We start from the raw sequence: 23,216 nt of genomic DNA on the forward strand, positions 1-23,216 counted from the left end.
TGGTTGCTTCTAACTAGCTGCAGGCCTACCTAAGATCTGATCTTTTATGCTGACTGAGTCTTACGTCAGCCCTATATTTTTCAGGCATAACAAATATTATCATAAATTGCAAAGTAATTAACTCTATCTTGAGAGGTTGGAGATAGCTAAGTTTCATGTACTCTTAATAATATTTGGAAACTCTTAATACTTTATTTTGAGATTCTTTTAATAGTTTTTTTTTTTTTTTTGATATTTTTTTATGAAGTATTTGTTAACTCGAGATATTTGATAGTTTTTAAAAAAAAAAAATTGTTGAAATACTTAAAAGATAACAATTTTTCAAGGTAAAAACGAAATTGACCCTCTCTCTCTCTCTCTCTCTCTCTCTCTCTCTCTCTCTCTCTCTATATATATATATATATATAATCTCATGATTTACATTGTTAGTTTTATGTATAAATATTATCGTTCTATTGGATAGGTAAGATTATCGACAAGTATACCTCAGAATTATAGATAGAGCTATAATTGGAATAAAGAAACAAAATCAGATAACGGGTTAGTTTTCGAGACAGTTGGACCATACTAGTAACCGACGTATCCTAACTTCAATGCCAAATATAAACAAACTTTATTTTATTTTATCTTTCAATATATAATAAATTAAAAAGCAAAATTTCATTAATTAAAATATTCCAAAATTTCAGTCCACCATGCACCTCCCAACTCCTTTAAATCTCCTTCTCCACCTCCCCACTTGAAATTCACACAAACCAAACAAACCCTCAGAAAAAAGAATGGATTCATCAAAGAAGTCTAATAAAATTACTGACATTGTTAGACTTCAACAAATCCTCAAGAAGTGGAAAAAACTTGCAAATGCACCCAAAAACATCAACAAAACTTCAACCATTTCTTCCATTACTTCTTCTAATTCATCAAATACTACCAATAAAAGCATCAAGTTTCTAAAGAAAACCCTCTCTTTTTCTGATGTTTCAACTGCAGGAGCATCCAACGACGTCGTCCCGAAAGGGTTTTTAGCGGTTTGCGTGGGGAAAGAGTTGAAGAGATTCATCATTCCCACAGAGTATTTGAGTCATCAGGCATTTGGGATATTACTGAGAGAAGCTGAAGAGGAGTTCGGGTTTCAACAAGAGGGAGTGCTGAAGATTCCATGTGAAGTCTGTGCTTTTGAGAAGATCTTGAAGGTGGTTGAAGAGAAAAGAGATGTGCTTTATTTACATGAATTAGGGTTTTATATAGAGAAAGATATGATTGGTTGTTGCTCTTCAGATTGTGAGTTAACACCTTCTCATCATCCTCAAATATGTAGATGAATTAATGGTTAAATAATTAATCTTGAAGATGTGTTTAATTTCTTCAAGAACCAACTCTTCTTTTTTCTTTGTTGGGTTTTTTGCTTTTATTTTACTTTTTTGTGAAAGGAAATTTAGATAGATATATGAGTGAGAATTTAGAAGGAGAAAGTAGAGTTGAATAAGGTAGAGTGTTTATGTCCATTGAGAAAATATTCACCAGCTGGATTAATTTCTATTATCATCCAGGTGAACTTCATGTATCTACCATTACTTTTGTGCAAAGGAAATTGAGTTAATTTTCTTTTCAATGCATGCATAATGTTGAATAATTTAGCCTTCTGGTTTTCATTTCAAGCCCCCATTTCTAACCCCACGCTAGAAGACTGATGTGGCTAGAAATGGGATGCCCTGACGCAGATTGCACGGGGAGAAGTATATTTACTGTCAACGCGAGTTGGCGTCTGCGTCCAACATCGGATTCTGGTGTCAGAAAGCGGCGTTGGGACATTATGGTTTTCCGGTAGAGTCGGGAAATCAAATTTCATATTAACTGCCCGATTAGATGTTTTTGCTATGTAAATTTTACAATAACTGGTGTTTGTTTGAAATGAACTTGAACGAAGGGAGAGAATGAGCGGTATCTTCATATGGCTAGTTCATAATCAATTTTTTTACTGTACAAGAACATGTGCTCGAGGGTGGAACAGTTTTTATATATTATAATTATTAATTAATAAATTATCTTAATTTGATCACTCTGCAGATCTGCATTATATTTTGGACTAATTGATTTCCACCTTTTGGACAGCAAGATGAGCTTTGTTGTGATGACATGTTTAGCATATTATTATAATAAAAAATGCTATTCTTATAAATACCCATACCGTAAAAAAAAAAAAAAAAAAAAAAAATAGAAAGAGAGAAAGAGAAATCATGAAAATCAAATGTTTGAATCCTTTTATATGTGTCTTTGTAAAACTAATATTACCCTATTATAATTAGTGATGATATTTTTAGTACACACTACGGACTCTATTATTAGTGCTTGCACTAGCACTAATAATAGTATGTACGTATTAGTACTACATAACAAAATTTAATTTCTCTTTCCCCTAAAACTATTAATTAATTAATTTAATCAACAAGTTGCCCCTGTAATTTTCTTTATCTCCAATGTCTTCCATTTACTTTAATATACATATTTTATGATTGCCACTGCTGCCTCATGCTGTGCTTACTGATTTGATAATATTTTCTTCAACCTTTCTTACTAAAATACTTCAACATCAATCATACCATGATCTTAAATTTTATTTATTTATTTTAGCGTTAAATAAAATTCTTTTCATTACTTACCCATTACGCATACTCAAATTTGGGTATGGAATTGGATGATCTCAAACTATATATATATACTGATTATTAACAGTGACTTGTTCAAATTACAAAATTTTAAATGACAGTCTTGTCCTTCTCAATTTTAATAGAATGTCGACCTCGTTGGCCTTTGGGATGGTAAATGATGAATTTTTGAATTGTTTTAGGGAGAGTTTGATTAAAATGATGATAGTTGACATCCGAAGGTGATTTCAATTAAACATAGAGAGATATGTGATTTTTGCCTTTTTTCCCCCCCTCGATTCTAATTGGAATTTCTAGGGATATGATTCCTGTATGAAACGAGTTCACTATCATCTTGCCAACTAATATCATCGAGGAAAACTTTTTGTATCTTGTAAATCATGTAATGACTCTTCGGTTATCAATTTTCTTTTTTGTTTTCATAAAAGGAAGAATGTATGTACAACTCTTATAGCCTAAAAAATGAGAAGAGAAAGAACACTTTAACTAGATAACAAGATAAAAAACGAAAACCACCACTAGGTGACATAATAGTAAAAGAGTAAAATAAGGTTTTATAAGCTCATGAGTTTGAGTCCTTCCAAGCACTAATAGGGGTAATCATTGAAACTCTTACTCGATCGACTGTTTCAACGCCTTGGTGGATTAGTTGAAGTGTGCACAAGCTAATCTAGACACCCCTGATGCTTAAAAAAAAAAAAGGATAAAACACAAACAAACTATTCAAATTATCACAAAGTAAAAACTTCTATCTCAAATCAAGTTTTTTGTCACATAGCAAATGGGAACCAAAATTAACAAATTTGATATAAGCTTTTCAAGACAAACAACTTGAGTTACGATTTATGGGTGTGTTGTGGTATTCTAGTTGTCAATGGTGGCTAGAGAAACAAGCATTGTGGAAATAGGTAAGGACACATTTTTATCTTGATGGCTGCCAACAAGGTTGCGATGCGGTGGCCAAGCTTAAATAAAATTAACAAACTTTGAAAAGAAAATTTTGGAATGAGTTTTATTCACCACTTATGCAATGTTCAGTTATGCTTTATATAGTAGTTTATAAGCAATGCAACTAATCTAACTTTTAACTGATTTAGTCAAATAAGGCTAGCGTGGCTAACAAACTTAACAACTTACTAAATTCAAAATAGAGATCTCTACCCCTGTGATCGGATGACAAACCCTTTAGTTACTGGGTTAGTTATACTCAGAGGTCCTGTGTTCGAGTTACATGAAATATATGATAAGTGCATTTACCGTGGTCCATTGGGCTTGTAGGGTATTCTGTGACTCTAAGGATTAGGCAGGCTCTAACGTGGGCTTGGATGCTTTAGATACCTAAGAGTTAAAAAAAAAAAAAAAAAAAAAAAAAATCACAATAGACTATCTATTGCTAAGCTCAAGTTTGTGAAGCTTGCCATTGAATCCTTTATATCCTCCCTTAAGTTGAACAAGTTGGAGCTAAACTAGAACTTAACTCTCTACATCCTTCCTCAAGCTAAACAGGCTGGTATTAGATTATTTTCAAGCTAAATTTGAATTCTTTATATCCTCCCTTAAGCTAAACAAGCTGGAGTTAAACTATAATTGAATTTTCTATTTCCTTCCTCAAGCTGACCAAGTTGGAGCTGGATTCTTTTCAAGCTAAATATGAATTCTTTATATCTTCCCTTAAGCTAAAAAAGTTAGACAACTTGATTAGCTTATTTATGAAAAGAAAAATGCTATCCTTACAAAGACTTATACAAAGAGGACTATAAAAAGAAGAAAAAAACAAAGAAAGAACGGAAAAAGATGGAGAGAGAGAGAGAAATCATGAAGATCAAGGGTAGCAATTGTCTTTATATGCCCCCTTTGTATTTGTCTTTGTAAGACTAGCACTTCTCTTATGAAAAATCTCTAACTGAGCAAGCGGTAATGGTTAAACACATCTACGAGTTATTGATCAGAAAGGATGTTCCTCACTTTGTAGTTCTTTGCTTGCAATTTTCTCTCTGATGAGGTAATCTCTCTATATGCTTTGTTTAGGCATACTAAATGATTTGATTTCAAGGTTGCTACATTGACATTATTACACCACAAAACAGGTGTTGAAGACATCAACTTCACTCCAATGCTTTAAATAACTGAAGAAGCAAAGCTATTTCAACGGCAACTTGAGCTAATGCTCTATAATTAGATTCTAATGATGATCTTGCTACAACATAAGACTTCTTGGAACACCATTGAATTAAGTTTCCTTCTAGATAGATACAAAAACCACTTGTGAATCTCCTATCATCCAAGTTGTTAGCCTAATCTGCATCAGTATAGATTCAAAGGTAAAGCTACCTGAAATTATAAACCATTCTGCATAATGTCTTTGAGATACCTTAGTAGCCTTTTACAAGCTTGCTATTGGAGCACTGTTAGAGAAAAGCAATGTTTGGTCTTGTAATGGTCAAGTACTGCAATGCTTCAATAGGTTTTCTACACAAACTATTATTAGTAAAAAGTTCATTGTCATTTTGAAATAATTTGCAAGAAGATAACATAGGTGTAGGGCAAAGATTGGCTTATGCTAGATTAGTTTTCTTAAGCTAGTCTTTAATATACTTTGTTTGAGTCAAACAAAGCCCTTTCTCATCTTTGATAGCTTCTATGCCAAGAAAATAGCAGAGTACCAAATGTCTTCAGAGTAGACCAAGAATTCAAATCTGTAATCAATTTGGCTGTATAATGCTTGCCATATCCATTAACTAGTATGTCATCTACACAAACAACTAGATATGTCACATGACCATCATCAAAGTTGAAATAAAATAGGCTCGTATCAGCAATTGAATTCTTAAATCCCAAAGCTTGAAGAGTTTATTCCAGTTTATCAAACCAAGTGCTTGAAGCCTATTTAAGACCATGGAGTGCTTTAACCAATTTGCACACATGATTTGGATACTAAAGATGCACAAATCCTTCTAGCTAAATCATGTAATTACCTGTTGAAGATCCCCCTTTAAGAAAACATTGTTAACGTCCAACTATTGGATGTCCCATCATTGTGTTATTGCTAAAGTGATAATCACTCTAACTATGGCAGGTTTGATAATTGAGCTAAAGGTTTTAGCATAGTGAAACTAGGAGTCTGCTGAAAACCCTTAGCAACAAGCCTTGCTTTGCATCTTACTATTAAACCATCAACTTTTTATTTGATTCTATAAACCTATTTGGTGCCTATAAGATTCATATTAGAATAATGAGGAACTTATAGGGTTTATAAGCAAACAACATATCTACAACCTCTTTCACCTTCCGAATATATTCATTAACAAATAGGGATCCTATGGTTATTGTTTGAAGAGTATGCCTAATGTGCATAATTTGTGACTCAGCTTAAGAGATAATCAATTTCTCTAAGGTACACCAGATTTCAGAGATAAAAGAGATTGAACAGTTCATGAGCTATAGACTAGCCATTTGACTCCATATACATGAATGGATTGAGTTTGGATTTTGGAATCATTATTAGATGAGAGAACTCTGGATTCTTTAGGTGCAAGTTTGGATTCAGTCAAGAAATGCTCCAAATCGAAAGCTCGCACAATAGATAGAACTTGTGATCTTTTATATGCATTATTCTTATGGATAAATTTATTGTAATTGGTGGTAAGTTTGAAGAGGTTATAAGTGGGGAAAATGTAGAGAAATCACTCACATTTGTGTGATCTAATGTATGAAAGAAAACTTTTATCTGTTTATGAGGTGTAGCTAAAATTTTCAAAATAATTTTGAGTGTTTGGTAATACCAACAAGTCGTATGCAGTAAAAGAAAACAAAACAACGGCTAATTCAAGTTCAGCCGGACTACAAGAAAAGGAAATGATTAGAATTCTCTCTGCCATTTAATTAACTTGGAAAGTTTTAAATACAAGTAGTGGTAAAACAAATTCCTAATAATCAACCCGCATTCTCCTTGTAGGTGCTAAAAGAAAGGAAGTAACAGTTACTCTAACCAATCTCCTGAAGAACCGTTCAAACTAAAGAATCGATCTTTATTGACTTCAAGCTAATCTCTAGCTTATGCCCATATTGTCTTATGTGGGCCCCGTAACTAGACACGTACACAACAATGCATTCCCCTTAAAAAACCTTGCCCACAAGGTTTGGGTAAGTCATCTTCATATCCAAGAGACACTCCCAAGTAGCTGAAGTAGCTGTGGATCTTGCCCACTATATGAGAACTTTAGTCACATGTCTATGCTAACTTTCACAATCCGTCTATCCAATACTTTATGTGGAACTGGAATAAATAATGTTATCCTTAGAAACAAACGGAAGTGTAGTTTGTGGGACTACCTGATCACCCAATTTCTTTTTGAGTTGAGATAAATGGAATACAAGGTGTATCCGCGACTCAATTGGGAGATCCAGACGGTAACCCACAGCTTCAATTCGCTCAAGGATTTTGTTTGGCCTGTAATACTTGAGGCATAACTTGACTGATTTTTTGAAAGCAACTAAAGTCTAATGGTGAGGTTGTAGTCGAATGTAAACCAAATCACCAGGTTCAAATACCTTATCAGTGCGATTCTTGTCCGCCATAATTTTTATCCTGTTTGGGCATTTGCAAGATTCTTTTTTAGTATTGACAAAATAGTAGTTCTTTTTCGCAATTGAGTGTTTAGATTCTCTAGAAAAGTACTATTATCATAATAAGATAATAATTATGGAGGTTTATATTCGTAGATAGCCTTAAACGGGTCATACCAATTGATTAGTGGAAATTAGTGTTATGCCACCATTCTACTAGCGTGAGCCAACAAGTCTAGTCTTGGGGTTGAGTGTGTGTAAAGCACCTTAAATAGTTTTCAAGACAGCGGTCTATGACTTCAGATTGTCCGTCAGTTTGCAGATGATAGGCCAAACTAATTTGGAGTTAGGTGCCATGTAATCGAAAAAGGTCATGCTAAAGTTGTTGAGAAAACTTTTGTCCTAGTCACTCATAATAGTTTTAGGGAGTCCATACAGTTTAATTTTTTTTTTTAAAAGAAGATGCATGCAATAGTAGAAGCTGTTTAAGGGTGGGGTATTGCAAAAAAGTGTGAGTATTTAGATAATCTATCAACCACTGTAAAGATCACTTCTTTCACTTGTGATTTTGGCAAGCCTCATATGACGTCCATGTGGATTAAAGTGTCAGAATTAAGAAGATAAGGGCTTAGTTGATATTTAGCTAAGTAACAACAAAACACTGTAGTTTTGTGTCTCTCTTAAAGTGGTTGAATATCTTCTCTATATCTATTTCCTTCTCTTCACTCTCTATTTTGCTACTATTTTCATTTAAGTAGCAAACCCTCATTGTATAATGACTCATTCAATCAAATATAAAATTGAAGCTTTAATTCCTTTTTAATTTTCTCTCAATTTACGATTTTCACTTGGTATCAGAGCTATTGACTAACGTCAATGGCGAATATCTCAAACTCAAATCAGTCTGGAACCAGTCTTGAGAAGATGATTCTCAATTCCTCTAACTCAATCAGCTCGGAATTTCCATCAAGCCTTCAAGTTGTTACTCCGAAGTTGACCAAAGACAACTATCGCAACAATTATCGATTCTAGAAGTCGCAAGTTTTGTCGGTGGTGGGAGGCCACAATCTTGAAGATCACCTCATAGGTCTTGTCCCTTGCCCTCAACCTTTAATTACTGCAGATCTTGAATCTTTGAATGAGTTAGGAGAAACTAGATCAAAGGAGAAAGTTAACCCTAACTATATTTCTTGGAAAAGAACTGACAAATTTCTAGTGACTTGGCTGTTAGCATCGATCTCAGAATGTATGTTTGCTTCTGTGTCGAAATGCCAGTCATCTACATCAATTTGGCTAACCCTAGAAAGTGAGTTCTTAAATGACTTTAAATCTAGAGCACTTCACCTAAAAACCTTACTCCAAACCACTAAAAAAGGAAACCTAAGCATTAACGATTATGTTAAAAAGATGAAAGGAATAGCCGAAAGTTTATCAAGTAGTGGCCAAGTGATATCTGATGAAGATTTACTATAGTTTATTTTAGATGGACCAGGTCCTGAGTTTGATGCAATAATCGTTAATCTTACTTCAAGAATTGAGTCCAAGTTCGACTCAGTAACCTTACAAGAAGCACAATATTTGCTTCAGAAGTATGAAATGCGAATAGAGAAGTTTAATTCAGCAGATTTGCTCAATAGCTCTGTCAATAGTTCTGTCAATATGGCTGCTATAAGTATTCCAGGGTCTCACACCTCCACACCTATACCCATGATGTCTACTGGCACTTTTCCTTTGGCACGTAATTTTCCCTCTGTCCAAATTACTGCTAGTTCACAAATGTATAACCAATATCCTGCTCATGTCAACTATTTAGTTCCTCATGTAAATACTTTAAGTGATCAGTTTAATGCCTCAGCCAATATTGGGTAGTATGGAGTTCTTATGCAAAACTATAGACCACCTAGTATTCCTCATTTTGGTAGAGGCAAGGGAAGGGGAAATCCTAAAGGAAAACCCATTGGTCAAGTTTGTAACAAAATGGGTCACACTGCTGTGCAGTGTTACCATCGGTATAATTCACCTACAATGGAACCCCTCCACATTTTGGGAGTACAAATTATGGCAGTAATCAAGTTGGTGTTGGTTCTTTATCATCAAACCAACAAGTTCATTCCCTTGTCTATGGTCCTAACCTGCCTGAAATGGAAATCAAAACTATGAAAACAATGGTGGTTATCAACAACAGTAGCCTGCTTCACACTTTACCCAACAACAGCCTGCACTAACATTATTCGCATACCCTCAGCCTTCAACTTACCCAACCAACAAACACATACCTCATACAACTTACCTAATCAACACACACCCAATCAACAAACACATTCCTCAGTTCCCAATCAGCAAAAACATTATTTAGTTCCCAGTCAAGCTTATTTTGCTGTTCCCCATTCCATGCCAAATAACATGTCTCCTGCTTTTCCCACTCATATCACATCAACTCCCATCCAAGATCCAGCCTGGTATATGGATTCTAGAGCAACAGATCATGTTACTTCAGACTTGAACCAATTAAGTGCAAGTAGGAGCTATGATGGAATAGAACAGCTTCAGGTTGGCAGTGGTGAGTTCCTTAACATCTCTCATGTTGGTTTTTCCCTTTTACCTAGTACATAGCAATCTAAATTCTTATATTTGAAAAATGTGTTGTATGTTCCTCGCATTACAAAAAATTTACTTAGCATTTCAAAATTTACCAAGGATAATAATGTTGTGGTTGAATTTTCTGCTGAATGTTGTGTGGTTAAGGACAACGTTACCAATCAAGTGTTGCTGCAGGGAGATCTTAAAGCTGGGTTGTATCAATTGAATTTTTCATCTGCCCTATCTTCACTACCTCCACCAGTCAATACCTCCTTAGTCTGCTCCAAGTCTCCTACTCAAATCACATCTAATAAGTCCACTAATGCACAGAGTACATTAGATAGTTTAGATTCTATTGAAGTTTCTCCTAAAAATAGAACCATCACTAAATTTTCCAACTATGTCCAGCCAAAAATCAGTTCTGGTCAGTTCCCTTACATTCTACTATCTTTTGTACTGATTCTGATTCTTTGCATTATTTACATGTTGCTCAATTACATGCTAATAATTTGGATGATACAGCTTCTAATAATTCCAAAACAGATGCACTGCATTCTCAATCACATGTTGATACTCTGCATTCTCTTGATAACACTGATATTTCACTTGTTGATCTGTTGCATGCTAATCCTTTGCATCACTTTGATTCAATACATGATAGCTTACAAATAGATACATTACACTTTCAGTTGCATGACTAGTTTACCATGTTTAGCTGCCCTAGTATCTGCATCTAGTAAAACCAGTACCACTACCTTAGTTTGGCACAGAAGAGTTGGTCACCCTTATATTGAGGTGTTTTACGAAATCATGGATCAACTTCCCAAATCATCCTCATCCTTTAAGAACTCTAGTATATCATCTATATTGCCTTTTTGTAATGCATGTCACCTAGGTAAAATGCATAGGAATAATTTTCCTCTCTCTTACTCAAGAGCCACTTCTCCCTTAGACCTTGTGCATAGTGATGTTTGGGGACCAGCCCTTATAATGTCTTTTGAAGGATTCCGATATTATGTTGCATTTATAGATGATTTAAGTAGGTTTACCTGGCTCTTCCCTTTAAGGACTAAAGGTGAAGTTAGGTCTACCTTTATTAGATTTCATCACTTAGTTGAGAGACAATTCAACACCAAACTTAAGTGTCTACACTCTGATCAAGGAAGAGAATATAAAAGACTTATTTCTTATCTAACCAATCGTGGAATTCAGTTTAGACACTCTTGTGCCTATGTGCTCAACAAAATGGTAAGAGTGAGAGGAAGCATAGACATGTAGTGGAAACTTGACTAACTTTGCTTGCACATGCTTCTATGCCTTGGCAATTTTGGTGGAATGCATTTGATACAGCAGTATTTTTAATTAATAGAATGCCTTCTTTTGTTTTGAATTTTATTTCTCCCTATCAAATTTTATTTCATAATTCTCCTCTTTATTCTACTTTGAAAGTTTTTGGTTGCACTTGCTATCCTTATTTAAGAGATTACCATCAGCATAAGTTCAATTTTCATTCAGAAAAATGTGTATTTTTAGGATATAGCTTGGTTCATAAAGGGTACAAATGTTTAAGCTCTAGTGGTAAAGTTTACATTGCACCAAATGTTAAGTTCAATGAGCTGGAATTTCCTTTTGCTCATAAGTTTAATCTATTAACCTCCACTTCCAACAGTTCAGTAGAGTCTCATGCTGTCACACCTATAATTAGCTTTCCTTTTAAGTCTGTTAAAACCCCAAGTTCTTATGATACAACTCCTGCTGATGGATCTCTGCCTGCAACTGTATCTTGTGGTCCTTCTAATTCCTGCTCAGCAAATGATCAGCATGATTCAACCTCAGTAGTTAAATCCTTTTCTCCCACCTCTGATGTATCTGTTGCCTCAAAATCACCTTCTTTACAGCCCTTTCTCGAAATAGATTATTCTCCTTGTTCAAACTCCTAATCTAAGTCATCAAACTCACTTCAAACTTGTCCTTTAGTTGTGGATTTTACTTCCTACTCAACCTTACCTACTCACAATTCCACAAGTAATCATTCTCCTTCCCACTACCATTCTGAAACAGTTACTGATTGATCACAGTCTACTGCTGCCCGTCCATTAGTTAGTCATAATATTCATCCAATGATAACAAGAACCAAATCCCAGTGTCTTCCTCCACCAAAAATTGGCTTAATATCTTCCTCTACCTCTACTATTGTTCCTAAACCATGCTCTGTTAAAGAGGCATTACAAAGTCTTGAATGGCAAGAAGCAATGAATAATGAGTTTACAGCCTTACTTAAAAATAATCCTTGGTTTTTAGTGCCTCCTGTTGGTGATATGAATATTATAGGCAACAAATGGGTATTTAGAGTTAAGTATAATCAAGATGGATCTCTACAAAAGTACAAGGCTAGGTTGGTTGCTAAAGGGTTTCAGCAAACTCTAGGGCTTGATTATTTTGAAACATTAAGCCCCGTTAGTAAACCTTCCACCATTAGGATATTTGTTACATTGGTTGTCATAAATGGGTGGGATATTCAACAAATAAACATCAATAATGCTTTTCTGAATGGGACTCTAAAAGAAACTGTATTCATGCGACAACCTGAAGGTTTTGAGCATCCTGAGTATCCTAGCTTTGTATGTAAGTTAGAAAAGGCCTTATATGGTCTTAAACAAGCACCTAGGGCTTAGTTTGACAAGCTAAAGCAAGCTTTACTAAGTAAGGGTTTTCAGAATTAAGTGGCAGATTCTAGCCTGTTTATTTTTCAAGAAGGTGATCAAAAGACATACCTCCTCATCTATGTAGATGATATGTTGATAACTGGAGGCAATAAGACTTTTATCCACACTTTGATCAAAGACCTTAATGCTCAATTCTCTCTTAAAACACTTGGATCAGTTCACTATTTTCTTGGTATAGAGGCTGTTAAAACTGATCAGGGTATGCATCTCAAACAAACTAAATATATTCTTGACTTGCTGGTGAAAACAAGAATGGCAGATGCACACCTTTGTCCTACACCACTAGCAGTAGGTACCAAGCTGTTTGCAGGGGATAATGAATGCTTTAAGGATCCAACTTTGTATAGAAGCACAGTGGGAGCATTGCAATATCTCACACTTACCAGACCTGATATCAGTTTCATAGTTAACAAATTAAGTCAATACTTGCAAGCTCCTACTGAAATACAATGGCAAGCATGCAAAAGAGTTCTTCGATATCTCAAAGGCACTCAAAATCATGGCCTTCAGTTTAGACCAGCAGCTTCCTTGAATATTGAGTGTTATACTGATGCGGATTGGGGCAGCAATCTTGATGATAGAAGGTCTACTAGTGGATATTGTATCTTCTTAGGTCCCAGTCTAATTCAATAGAGCTTTAGGAAACAAAAAGTAGTTGCTTTGTCCTCTATTGAGGCTGAATATAGGGCACTAGCTCACACAGCAACTGAAATTGCATGGTTGAAGAATATTTTTTCAGAATTAGGCCTACTTTTTCCTCAAGCACCAGTCATATGGTGTGACAACCTTAGTACTGGGGCCTTGGCTATGAATCCCGTATTTCATGCCAGGACTAAGCATATTGAGATTGATGCGGACTACATAAGAGATCAAGTCTTGGCTAAGCACCTTTTGGTTCAATATGTTCCTACAAAGTTACAAATTGCAGATATATTAATAAAGGCACTCTCTACAGCTCAGTTTCAAGAACTGAAGGAAAAACTTACTGTGATTTAGTTACCCTGTTCCAGCTAAATGCCTTACTGTATTGTCTTCTGCTGTAGTGTATGTTGAAATTAGTAGTCTGTTGCAATATTTCTAAATGCAATATGGAATCTGTTTTTTTTTTTTTTTTTTTTTTTTTTTTCAATCTGGAATCTATGTGTTTTTTGCTACAATGTATGTTGGGATATGTGGTTTTGCTGCAATCTGTGTGTTTTGTGGAATTTGTGTGATTTTTGTACCAAACTGGGATCTGCAGATTTGTTGCAATGGTTGATGAAGTCTGCAATGGTTGCTATAGTCTTATATTTTTTTTTTTATGGAATCTGTGTGTTTGTTACAAACTGGGATCTGCAGATCAGCTGCAATGGTTGATGAAGTCTACAATGATTACTACAGTCTGTGTGTTTTGTGAACTCTGTGTGTTTTTTGCTGCAAACTGGGATCTGCAAATCTGTCTACAATAACTAATGGTGTTTGTGGATTTTTCAGTCTGCAATGACTGATGAAGTTAGTGGAATTTTCTTTATGTGTTTAGTGTTTGCTGCAATTTTTTGTTGAAGATTTGTAATGTCTGGTGTAGTCTGTGAATTTTCTGGTGTTCTGCTGCAATGTTGCTGCAATTTTTTGTTGAGCTGCAATTTTTGTTGAGATTTGCAATGTTTGGTGCAGTTTGTGAATTTTCCTGGTGTTCTGCTGTAATGTTCTGGTGCAATCTGTGGTTGTTCCTTGTGTTCTATTGCAGTGGCCATTGGATGTGTAATGTTCTGGTGCAATCTGTGGTTGTTCCTTGTGTTCTATTGTAGTGGCCATTGGATGTGCAATGTTCTGGTGCAATCTGTGGTTGGTCCTTGTGTTCTATTGCAATGGCCATTGGATGTTTTATTACTGAATACCAATGAGTGTAATCTGGTGGAGACATGCTGAAGTTTTTTTATTTTGGAGGCAATTCATTTTGTAGTGGCCATTGGATGTTTTATTATTGAATACTAGTGAGTGTAATCTGGTGAAGACATGCTGAAGTTTTTTATTTTGGAGGCAATTCATTTTGACTGGGCATGTGGATTAAAATGCCAGGATTTGGAAACTTGGACTAGAGAGTTCAATTTGAGTGGGCATGTGGATTAAAGTGTTAGAATTCAGAAGATAAGGGCTTAGTTCATATTTAGCTAAGTAACAACAAAACACTATCGTTTTGTGTCTCTCTTAAAGTGGTCGAATATCTTCTCTGTATCTATTTCCTTCTCTTCACTCTCTGTTTTGCTACTATTTTCATTTAAGTAGCAAACCCTCATTGTTTAATGACTCTTTCAATCAAATATAGAAATTGAAGCTTTAATTCCTTTTAATTTTTCTCTCAATTTATGATTTCCACTGTCCATAGATAAGTCGGTCCAAATCTAATTTGGTATGGGAAGGGGCTGCAACAAACCACCTAGAGCATGACTTTTTGGCTTTACTTGGCAAATAGCACATTGTTAAACATAGCACCGAATTTGTTTTGTCATTCCGAGCTAATAGAAATCTTGAGTGATTTGCCTAAGTGTTTAGTGGAAGCCAAAGTGGCCTCCTTTCAGACCCTCGTGTAATTCTCGTAAGATCAACATACGTGTAAGAGAGTTGCGATCCAGGTATACCCTTCCTTTATAAAATAACATGTCATTCCTCACTTGATAAATTTTTTTGGAAATCTTCCCATTTGAAACGTCAAAAAGTCTGTGTTGGATAGTAGACAAAGAAGTACTTTCAGATTTTATTAATTCCAGCCAACTTGGTAAGAGAGTGGAAATTGCATAGCACTCTGGTAGTCGTGAGATAGCATCAACTACATGGTTGAAGACACCACTTTTGTAAACCGTTTGGAAATCATATCCCAGTAGTTTGGTAATCCGTCTTTGCTATGAGTAAAGGGGAGCATGGGTAACAAGTAGAACCGAAAGTAGAGGGGTAGGAACCAAAATCGGTCTTTATGGGGCGTTGGGTCCTCTGGTTGATCCTTTTCCGAATAAGGCCCTAGACCTTCCTCCTCATCATCAGCTCTCGCCATGGAGGCAAAGATCCTCTGGTAATCATCCAGAAGGTCAATAAGGTCCATGGTCGGGTTCTTTGGCCGAAGGACATAAATGGACTGAATCGACTAGTCAGCAGCTTTCCTCTCAATTTCTCCCTCTTATAGCTTCATCTCTTCAGTTAAAGAAGCGACCCGCCCCTGGGACATTTCCATATTCGCTTCAAGTGCCTTCTTCTGCTTCTCAGTCGTCTCCTACAACCGAGCTCTTTCCTCCTCTGCCCGCAAGGCCCGTTCGGAGTTAGCTTGGAGCTCCAGCTCTTTTTCACCACACTCTTTAGTGAGCCTGGCCATTGTCTTCTGAATCTCTTTAAGCTCCTCTCCCCTCTTCTCCAGCTCGGTCTTTTGGAAGTCCACCGTGCGAAGAGTAGAGTTCCTCTCCAACATGTATTGGTTCGTCTGAATGGTGGATAGGCTCAACTCTTTTGCTGCAGTTGCTAAGTCGTGCTTCAGCTGCGTGTTCTCTTCCTTCAACTCGAAGAGTCCCCCAGCAGCTTCCAATTGGATCTTTTGTTGGGCTAGATGCATGGTGAGCAAAGACTGCATAGTGAAATAAGCAAGCGTTAGACTCTGTTTACTTGAAAAGAGTAAAGGAAGTATTGGAAAGTCCTCGACGAAGACAAACCGTCTTACCTGGCTTTGCATTTGAATCGCCCTGATCATCGGGTTCACAGGGTGGGAGGCCACGAGCTCTTCAAAGACTTTGGCAAGTTGGCACTCTAAAAGGGTGAACACCACTGGCTCCAAGTGCTCCGGAAGTTGACCTATAGAGTCCAATACTGGTGTGCCAACTCCTGAAGTAGAGGGCATCTAGCCAACCGACCCTTTGCCTTCTCTCCTCTAGGGAGCCGCGGTCTTCCCTTGTCCCCTGTGCGGACGACTCGGGACCAATGTAACCTCAGTTGCGCACCTCGAGCTCCCTCATAAACGAAAAGCTTGATAAGGCTGCGACCTCCCAAGCTGTACCCCCAAGCCCTCCGACTCAGACTCAGATTCCTTGGGCCACAACACCTTTCTTTTCTTGGACTTTTGGCCCATGGACTTCTGCTTTGGGTGAGCAGCCGTAGGTTGAGAAGGTTCTGTTGGTTGTTTAGTGGGTGGTTGTGCCCCCACCTGTACTCCTTCAACGGGGGTGTTGTTAGGGCTCAACTTGGTTGGTTCCGTGGAGCCGACTCAGGGAAAAACGAACCCCCTCTCTCTCAATGACCTTGGTACTTTAGGTGGCATATTCGCTGTATGCAGGTATTGTTAAGTAAAAAATTTCGCTACATGCAAAAGAAAAAATTTTCTAAGACTGCTAATACTTACAGTTAAGGTTTCCAAGGTCACTTCTAAATTAAAGAAGTCATACTTCCTCAAATTTGCAGTTGTTACAAGCAGTTTCGCGTCGCGACAATAATCTAGCAGGTTACCGAATGATACTATTCGGTTGAAGTCAGTGAGATCTGTCAGCCTAGTTGACTTGTTTCCTGTGAAGACACAAGAAAGATCGTTAGAAAGCAAAGCCAAAAAGAAAATAAAAAATTCACTAAGTACAAGAAGGGAAGACCTACTCGGTTCCTTGAATTGGTAGACGCCGTCATAACGAAAAAAGAAAAACTTAGTCTCATACGCCCCAACATTACTAGGGTAATTAAAGATGCGTCCTTCGATCGAAGATCGCTTCGAGAGGTAATAAGAATCCTTACCCTTGCTCTTCTTCAAGTAATACGAGCAAGTGAGCTCCAACATAGTCAGCTGGTCGAGGCCATTCTGGACACACGCAATATACATAGCCACGACTATCATATATGCGTTCGACGTCAACTGCAGAGGTGCGACCTCGAAGTAATCGAGGATCGACTTGATAAAGGGGTGGAAAGGAATTAATGCCCCGCATTTAAAAATGGACTTAGAGACAGTGGCCATTCCCTCTAGGGGATTTCGAGCTGTGCATGACCTGTATCGGAATACATCTAGGCTAAGTGCGTACTAATCTACCACATTTTGTATCTCCTTCAGGATGGCCACTGACAGAATCTCCTGCGAAGAGCCCGTTAGGGCATCTTGATTCTGGTCGCTCGTACCCTTATTTATTCTGGTCGCTGTAGGGTCCATCTCTTCTACGGTCTGAAAAAGGGGGACACGCAGAGATTACTTAGTCTCCGTACATAATTTTGTACGACGACGTGGAAGAACAAAACCTTGATGTATCTTCCAAAAACCCTAAAAAATCCTTAGGGATCACCCCCAATGATTCGTACCCTAAAAACCTATTCATATAGAAGACTAGCCATAAACACCCACCATTATCGCCTGAATAAGCTACATTCGAAGCAAAAAAAAGATAAGTAACAGAAGGATCTTCCTTACCTCTGGGCTATGGAGGGTGAACTTCTTACTATGAATGGAAAGTGAGCACCAACTTGAAGGATTGAAAAATCTGGTCTCATGAGAGCTTTTTGCTTTTTCTGAAAGTATGAGTGTTGTGACATTACTTAAGGCGAGCCTGGGGTTTTATAATGAAGGAAATGACGATTGGTCTTCTCGAAGCCAAGTGACATTTGGGCGGAATGCGTCTCTCATCATTGATCACGACCACGTGTCATCAATCGACGAGAAGGAGTAACCGCCATGCTTTGAGAAATTCAATCGTCGTTTCTCTCCATTGAAGTAATCGAGCGACGGCTCGATTCTCTCCTCCACATTAAATGTGCTCTCATCTGCATTTAATGCCCTCATAAAGAATGTCATTTCAGCATGACTTGCATTTAATGCGTATGGCTGACACTTATTGCACACAGGACACGTTTGTCAGAATAAAGGATACTTCATTAATGGATTAGCTGTCAAGCGTGGTGTGCTGTCGCAGGCAACCAAAATTAAAACCTAAAAACACATGTAGTGGTGTGAGTAAGGATTGTTCTCATGCAGAGTGTCTAGCCGAGTTTTATGTTACGTGAACAAGGCTGGGAGGGAGGTTGAGTAAAACGGAAACAATTTCAGGAAAAACAATTCAAATTAAATTATCGAAATCAATCAAAATAACAAACCTTGGTCTAAGTCAACATCCACCATCGGAATTTTACAACTGATCATCGATGCAAGTATATATCTATTGTTACTTTGAGTATTCACCGTTGGAACTATTTTCCTATCTCTCCATAGTTGCAGTTAATTAGGAAACAAGCGATCTAATTAATCTTACTACTAAACAACCCAAGACAAGCGCTAAAGGTTTAATCTAGTGGCAACCTTAAGAACTAGAGAGATCGATGAAGCTGAACAACACAAACACAAGCGATTGTATCTAATTCAGTCGAGTGTTTTTCTTAAGATTTAATAATTCATGAAGCAGCAAATTCTTAACTCTTAGTTACTCACAAATTAGAGGGATCAAACAATTACAGATTTGATATCTAATTTAGCAATCGATTGCAACAATTAATAAACTAGCAGGCCTCCTAGTAATTAAATGAAACAATCATCAAAATAGGCATAGAAGAACATCCAATACTCAAAACATATATTGAACACTAAAAAAACCAGATTAGATCTCACAGTTTTATTGATTTCGAGGCCTCCATTTCCTTCAACCAAGTTATGAAAATTTAGCCGCTCATGGCTATCATGAAAAACTCAAAAGAAGTTCAAGAAGAGGAGAAGGAAAGGCGTATGTGTTCCCCTTTTATCTGATCTCTCTCCCCCTCTTAAAAATATCCAATTCAAGTCTTTGAATTCTACTCAATCTCCTAAAAATATTCTAATATCCTAAAATAACATTTATCTTAATCTGGTTAATTGAAAATAAAATAAAGTCCTAATATAAAATAGGAAAGTGGTGTTTCCAGGTGTAACTTGCGTGCAACAGGTCTTCAAAACTTCCACTAATAAACTGCCTATTTGACTTGCATGACAAGGCGGAATGTTCCAGAACGTCAACAATGCATGTGCATCAACTTCAAGCCCGATTACAACCTTGATGCAGCGAGTATCTCTCCAAACTCAAAACAAGAAAGTTCTATATCTCTTTCTTATAGTTCCATAGCATTTTTAATCATCTCAATTGGAGCTAGGATGAGAGAGTTATGCTCAGATTACAAAGCAATGTCGAAACTGTCCGAATTCACCTAATTAGTTTCGTTTTGCATTTAACGCCTCCATTTGCATCCTAAATCAAAATAGAATAATAATGAGTACATATAGGCAAAAAATAAGTATAAAAGACTAGACATTAAGGGGGGTAAATATGACATTTTGTATTCTCATCAAAACGCAACGGATAACATCTGAAGAGGTCGTTGGAATAGAACACTCTTCGTCGCATGCTGATTGTAGAGCGATGTGATTCCTTGCCTCCAGCAGAAATATGCTAAGTATAATAAGGTCGCGGACCTCGGTTAAGATGAGAGGTGCATCGATACGGCACTGAGTAGGGTCTAATCCAGGTTGTCAACTTCGCAAAAAAAGACGATCTCAGGTCACTCGTAGAAAAATGTTCTGCGACATCTTTGTAGCCAGGTCGGCTCAACCAGGCGTCATTTGGGATATGTCAAATCATGGCATAATTATGAAGTTCTCAAGGTTCAATCCTTAAACCTTAAAAACTGGGGGACTTCTATTATGCTTGAAAAAGTAGGGCTGACGTGGAGCCTCGTTAGTAAAGGATGGTCAGAGCTCAGAAGGGTTCTGTGCCGTCCAGGTGCGGCCATGTCACGCCTAGTGCAAGTGATATAACTCCTGTCAGTGCAGTAGGTGAGTGCTAGGCCAGCAAGCGGCTGGAGATCGCCCACGTGTCAAAGCCCTTCTTTAGTCGAGGAAATCCCTTGGGTATGTGACCAATGGGATGCAAAGAAAGGATTTCCACGGCACCTACCCACTTGTATCTTTTATAATCATTACCTTGAACTCTCCCACTATAAATAGAAGACTTTCCTCTCATTTGTAGGGGATTAGCTAATTTTACTCTGAAATAGCTAGCTCTCTCTCTCTCTCTCTCTCTCTCTCTCTCTCTCTTGTATTCTCTCTCTAAACTGTAACTCAGCTCGCTGAATACGACTTGACCTCTCTGTCTTATTAATACAATAGTAGTGGATGTTGGATTTGCTTTTGAGCATCCGAACCACTTTAAATATTGTTCTTCACCTTTTATTTAATTCAATCCCTTCATATCACGTGTGACTTCTAAGTCATTTTAGCATTTTACACGTGCGAATAGTTGGTGTCAAAATTAAGCATCAACACGCCTCATGTTATTGCTCTATTAAACCACTAGTCAGCCAAAAACCAAAACTCTAGCACTATATAAAGAAAGTTGATTTCCTTGCAAGGTAAGTAATTCATAGGTTTTTAATTTTGAGCAATGGCTCCATTTCTTCACTGAGCTTTCTTTGAAATTATATTGAAGAGATTACTCCTCCTTTTCCTCTGTTTTTTTATTCGAATGAGTTCAATTTTTTATTGATCTTCCTTCTAATTAAGCTCATCAAAGAGCTTCTCCATTGTTCATTGTGTTGACTTAAGTGTGAGGAGCCTATGTCGACAAAACCCCTGCTATTTTTTGTTTTTTAGCCATTACAACCACTGCTGGAGCACTTTGAAAGCTTACAACAGCTAGAAAAGTTTTTTGAAGCTTTGGAGAAGGAGGAGATTTAAAGCAACAGATCCAGAAACTCAGAGTCCATCACTACCACTAGTTGGAGCTGAGAACCATTTTTGGACACTAATAAAGACTAATCCATATTTAACAAGAATAATAAAACTAAATCTAACTAGATTAATTCCGTACAACTATCCATCAGATTTATAATGAGAGATGATATAAGTTCATTGGTTTTTGGTATGATTATTGTTGTACCCTTGTGGTATTCATCTAGAAGAAGAAACACTCTACAAGTACATATCTTTAGACATCTTACATTGGACCATGCATATATCATTTTTCCTAGGAAAAAAAAAAACTAAATGTTTATAAAGAATTTGTAACTTAAACTATTAGTATATAAAAATTGATACCTATAAGGATAAAAGGTTTTAAAAAATAAAATAAATTAATCAAATATATATAAATGACATAACCAAAAAAAAAAATTTGAAATGTCATGATACAAGGTAATTGCCAAAACTTGCAAATATGGAGTTACTTAATTTTACAGAAAAATGACAAGAAAACCTTTAATTGAACAATATACACTAAGAAGTAAGAACTACTAAACCTACCAATGTAAACCAAAATGAAGCATTAAAAGATAATGAACAAAAGTTTACTTATTAATTAAGCAAAGAACAAAAATATTATAACCCTAATGCTTATACAAATATAAATCAATAACAAAAATACAAATTAATCTTCTGAATTTTCTTCTTTCAATTTTCCTTCTTGTTCTTGATCTTGGACATGCTTCGGTGGATTGCCATACATCTAAGTAGTATCTTCTGAAAATCTTCCTCTTCACAGGGAATTTGAAGGCCACCTTCTTGCTCAAAACCAAATTCCTCAGCAACACTGTCCATCAAAACCTTAAAATCCGGCATCGACAAATAACTCATCGGAATCACATACCTTTGAAGCTCTGCACCGACATACACTGCCAAGTACCCTTTTGGAACATCTTGCAGCGCCTTTGAGCCTCGCTTATTATCCTTGGACGATTCTCCTTTGAACAATGATTCCCTTGAATTCTCACCAAGTTGTATATATTTTTGTTTTTTTCCTCGGTTTTGAGCCCCAAATAACCATACCTGTAAGATTTTCTTCGGTTTGTTGATAAAACATATTTGCGGCATATAAAACTGTTGAAACATATGGCTGGAGCGTTATGAATTAAGAAAGCTTCATGCAATAATAAAGAAGGAATCAAAAGCATATGAAGAATTAAAACTCAAGAAACCAGATTTCCTTCATTAACAAAATAAAGCTTTTTCCCTTCACATTGGATTTACCATTTAATCATGCGAAAAATAAAATATTTGATATGAAATTAGTGAAGATAATCTAATGAAATTAATGCAAGTGAAATCAATCACAGGAAAAGAAAATAGAAAAACAGAAAGAGTTATTCTTCTCTTGACTCCAAGAATATTAAAAGTTGAATAACTGTGGAATCAAACGAAGATTATTTAGATAATTAAGAACATAAAATTACAAAAACATTGCATCGTCCACCCAATATTTCATGGCATTCCTTTAGATTAGGCTGGCAGGCCATGGTGAGCAATTTTTGGGGGCAGTTGAATTAAACAACAAAATGACTAAGATGAGTGAGAAGTGAAAAATTAACGCTCCATGTAACTTAAAACTTTCCAAATTATTAATATTATAAATAGATAGTTGATGAGCTGTGTGAGTGTGGCAAGTTGTTGCAGGCCTAATTAAATATATGGTTAATTAAGTTAAGAGTAAACAACTTTTTCCCACCCAAGGTTTGCCGTAATGGCACTTTCCACCTAAGAAGTTTCAAAATACCACTTTCCTACCCAAGGTTAATATTCCGTTACTACCCAAAGCAAATTCCGATGGCAAAAATTCTCTTCGTCATACCATTTGAACATCCGGTCTCCTCTATATAAAACTCCTCTTACTTCGGCACTTGATTTCTCATTGATTGTCGACCACTATAAAGTTAGAGTTTCATGTTCTTAGCTGATTTC

General features: G+C 36.5%; 2 protein-coding genes across 2 annotated transcripts; one reads left to right on the forward strand and one right to left on the reverse strand.

Moving 5' to 3' along the window:
* The first annotated feature begins 772 nt into the window (after positions 1–772).
* LOC116122986 (auxin-responsive protein SAUR50-like) lies at positions 773–1,609 on the forward strand. Its single transcript, XM_031408789.1, has one exon. It carries the CDS (start codon positions 780–782, stop codon positions 1,320–1,322), a length of 543 nt encoding a protein of 180 aa, XP_031264649.1. The 5' UTR covers positions 773–779; the 3' UTR covers positions 1,323–1,609.
* A 20,323-nt stretch (positions 1,610–21,932) lies between these two features.
* On the reverse strand, positions 21,933–22,352 carry LOC116122997 (indole-3-acetic acid-induced protein ARG7-like). Its single transcript, XM_031408800.1, has one exon. It carries the CDS (start codon positions 22,350–22,352, stop codon positions 21,933–21,935), a length of 420 nt encoding a protein of 139 aa, XP_031264660.1.
* Between the last annotated feature and the right edge of the window lie 864 nt (positions 22,353–23,216).

Source organism: Pistacia vera, unplaced genomic scaffold (assembly GCF_008641045.1).
Source record: "Pistacia vera cultivar Batoury unplaced genomic scaffold, PisVer_v2 Contig1026, whole genome shotgun sequence".
In the NCBI taxonomy this organism is placed as follows: Eukaryota; Viridiplantae; Streptophyta; class Magnoliopsida; order Sapindales; family Anacardiaceae; genus Pistacia; species Pistacia vera.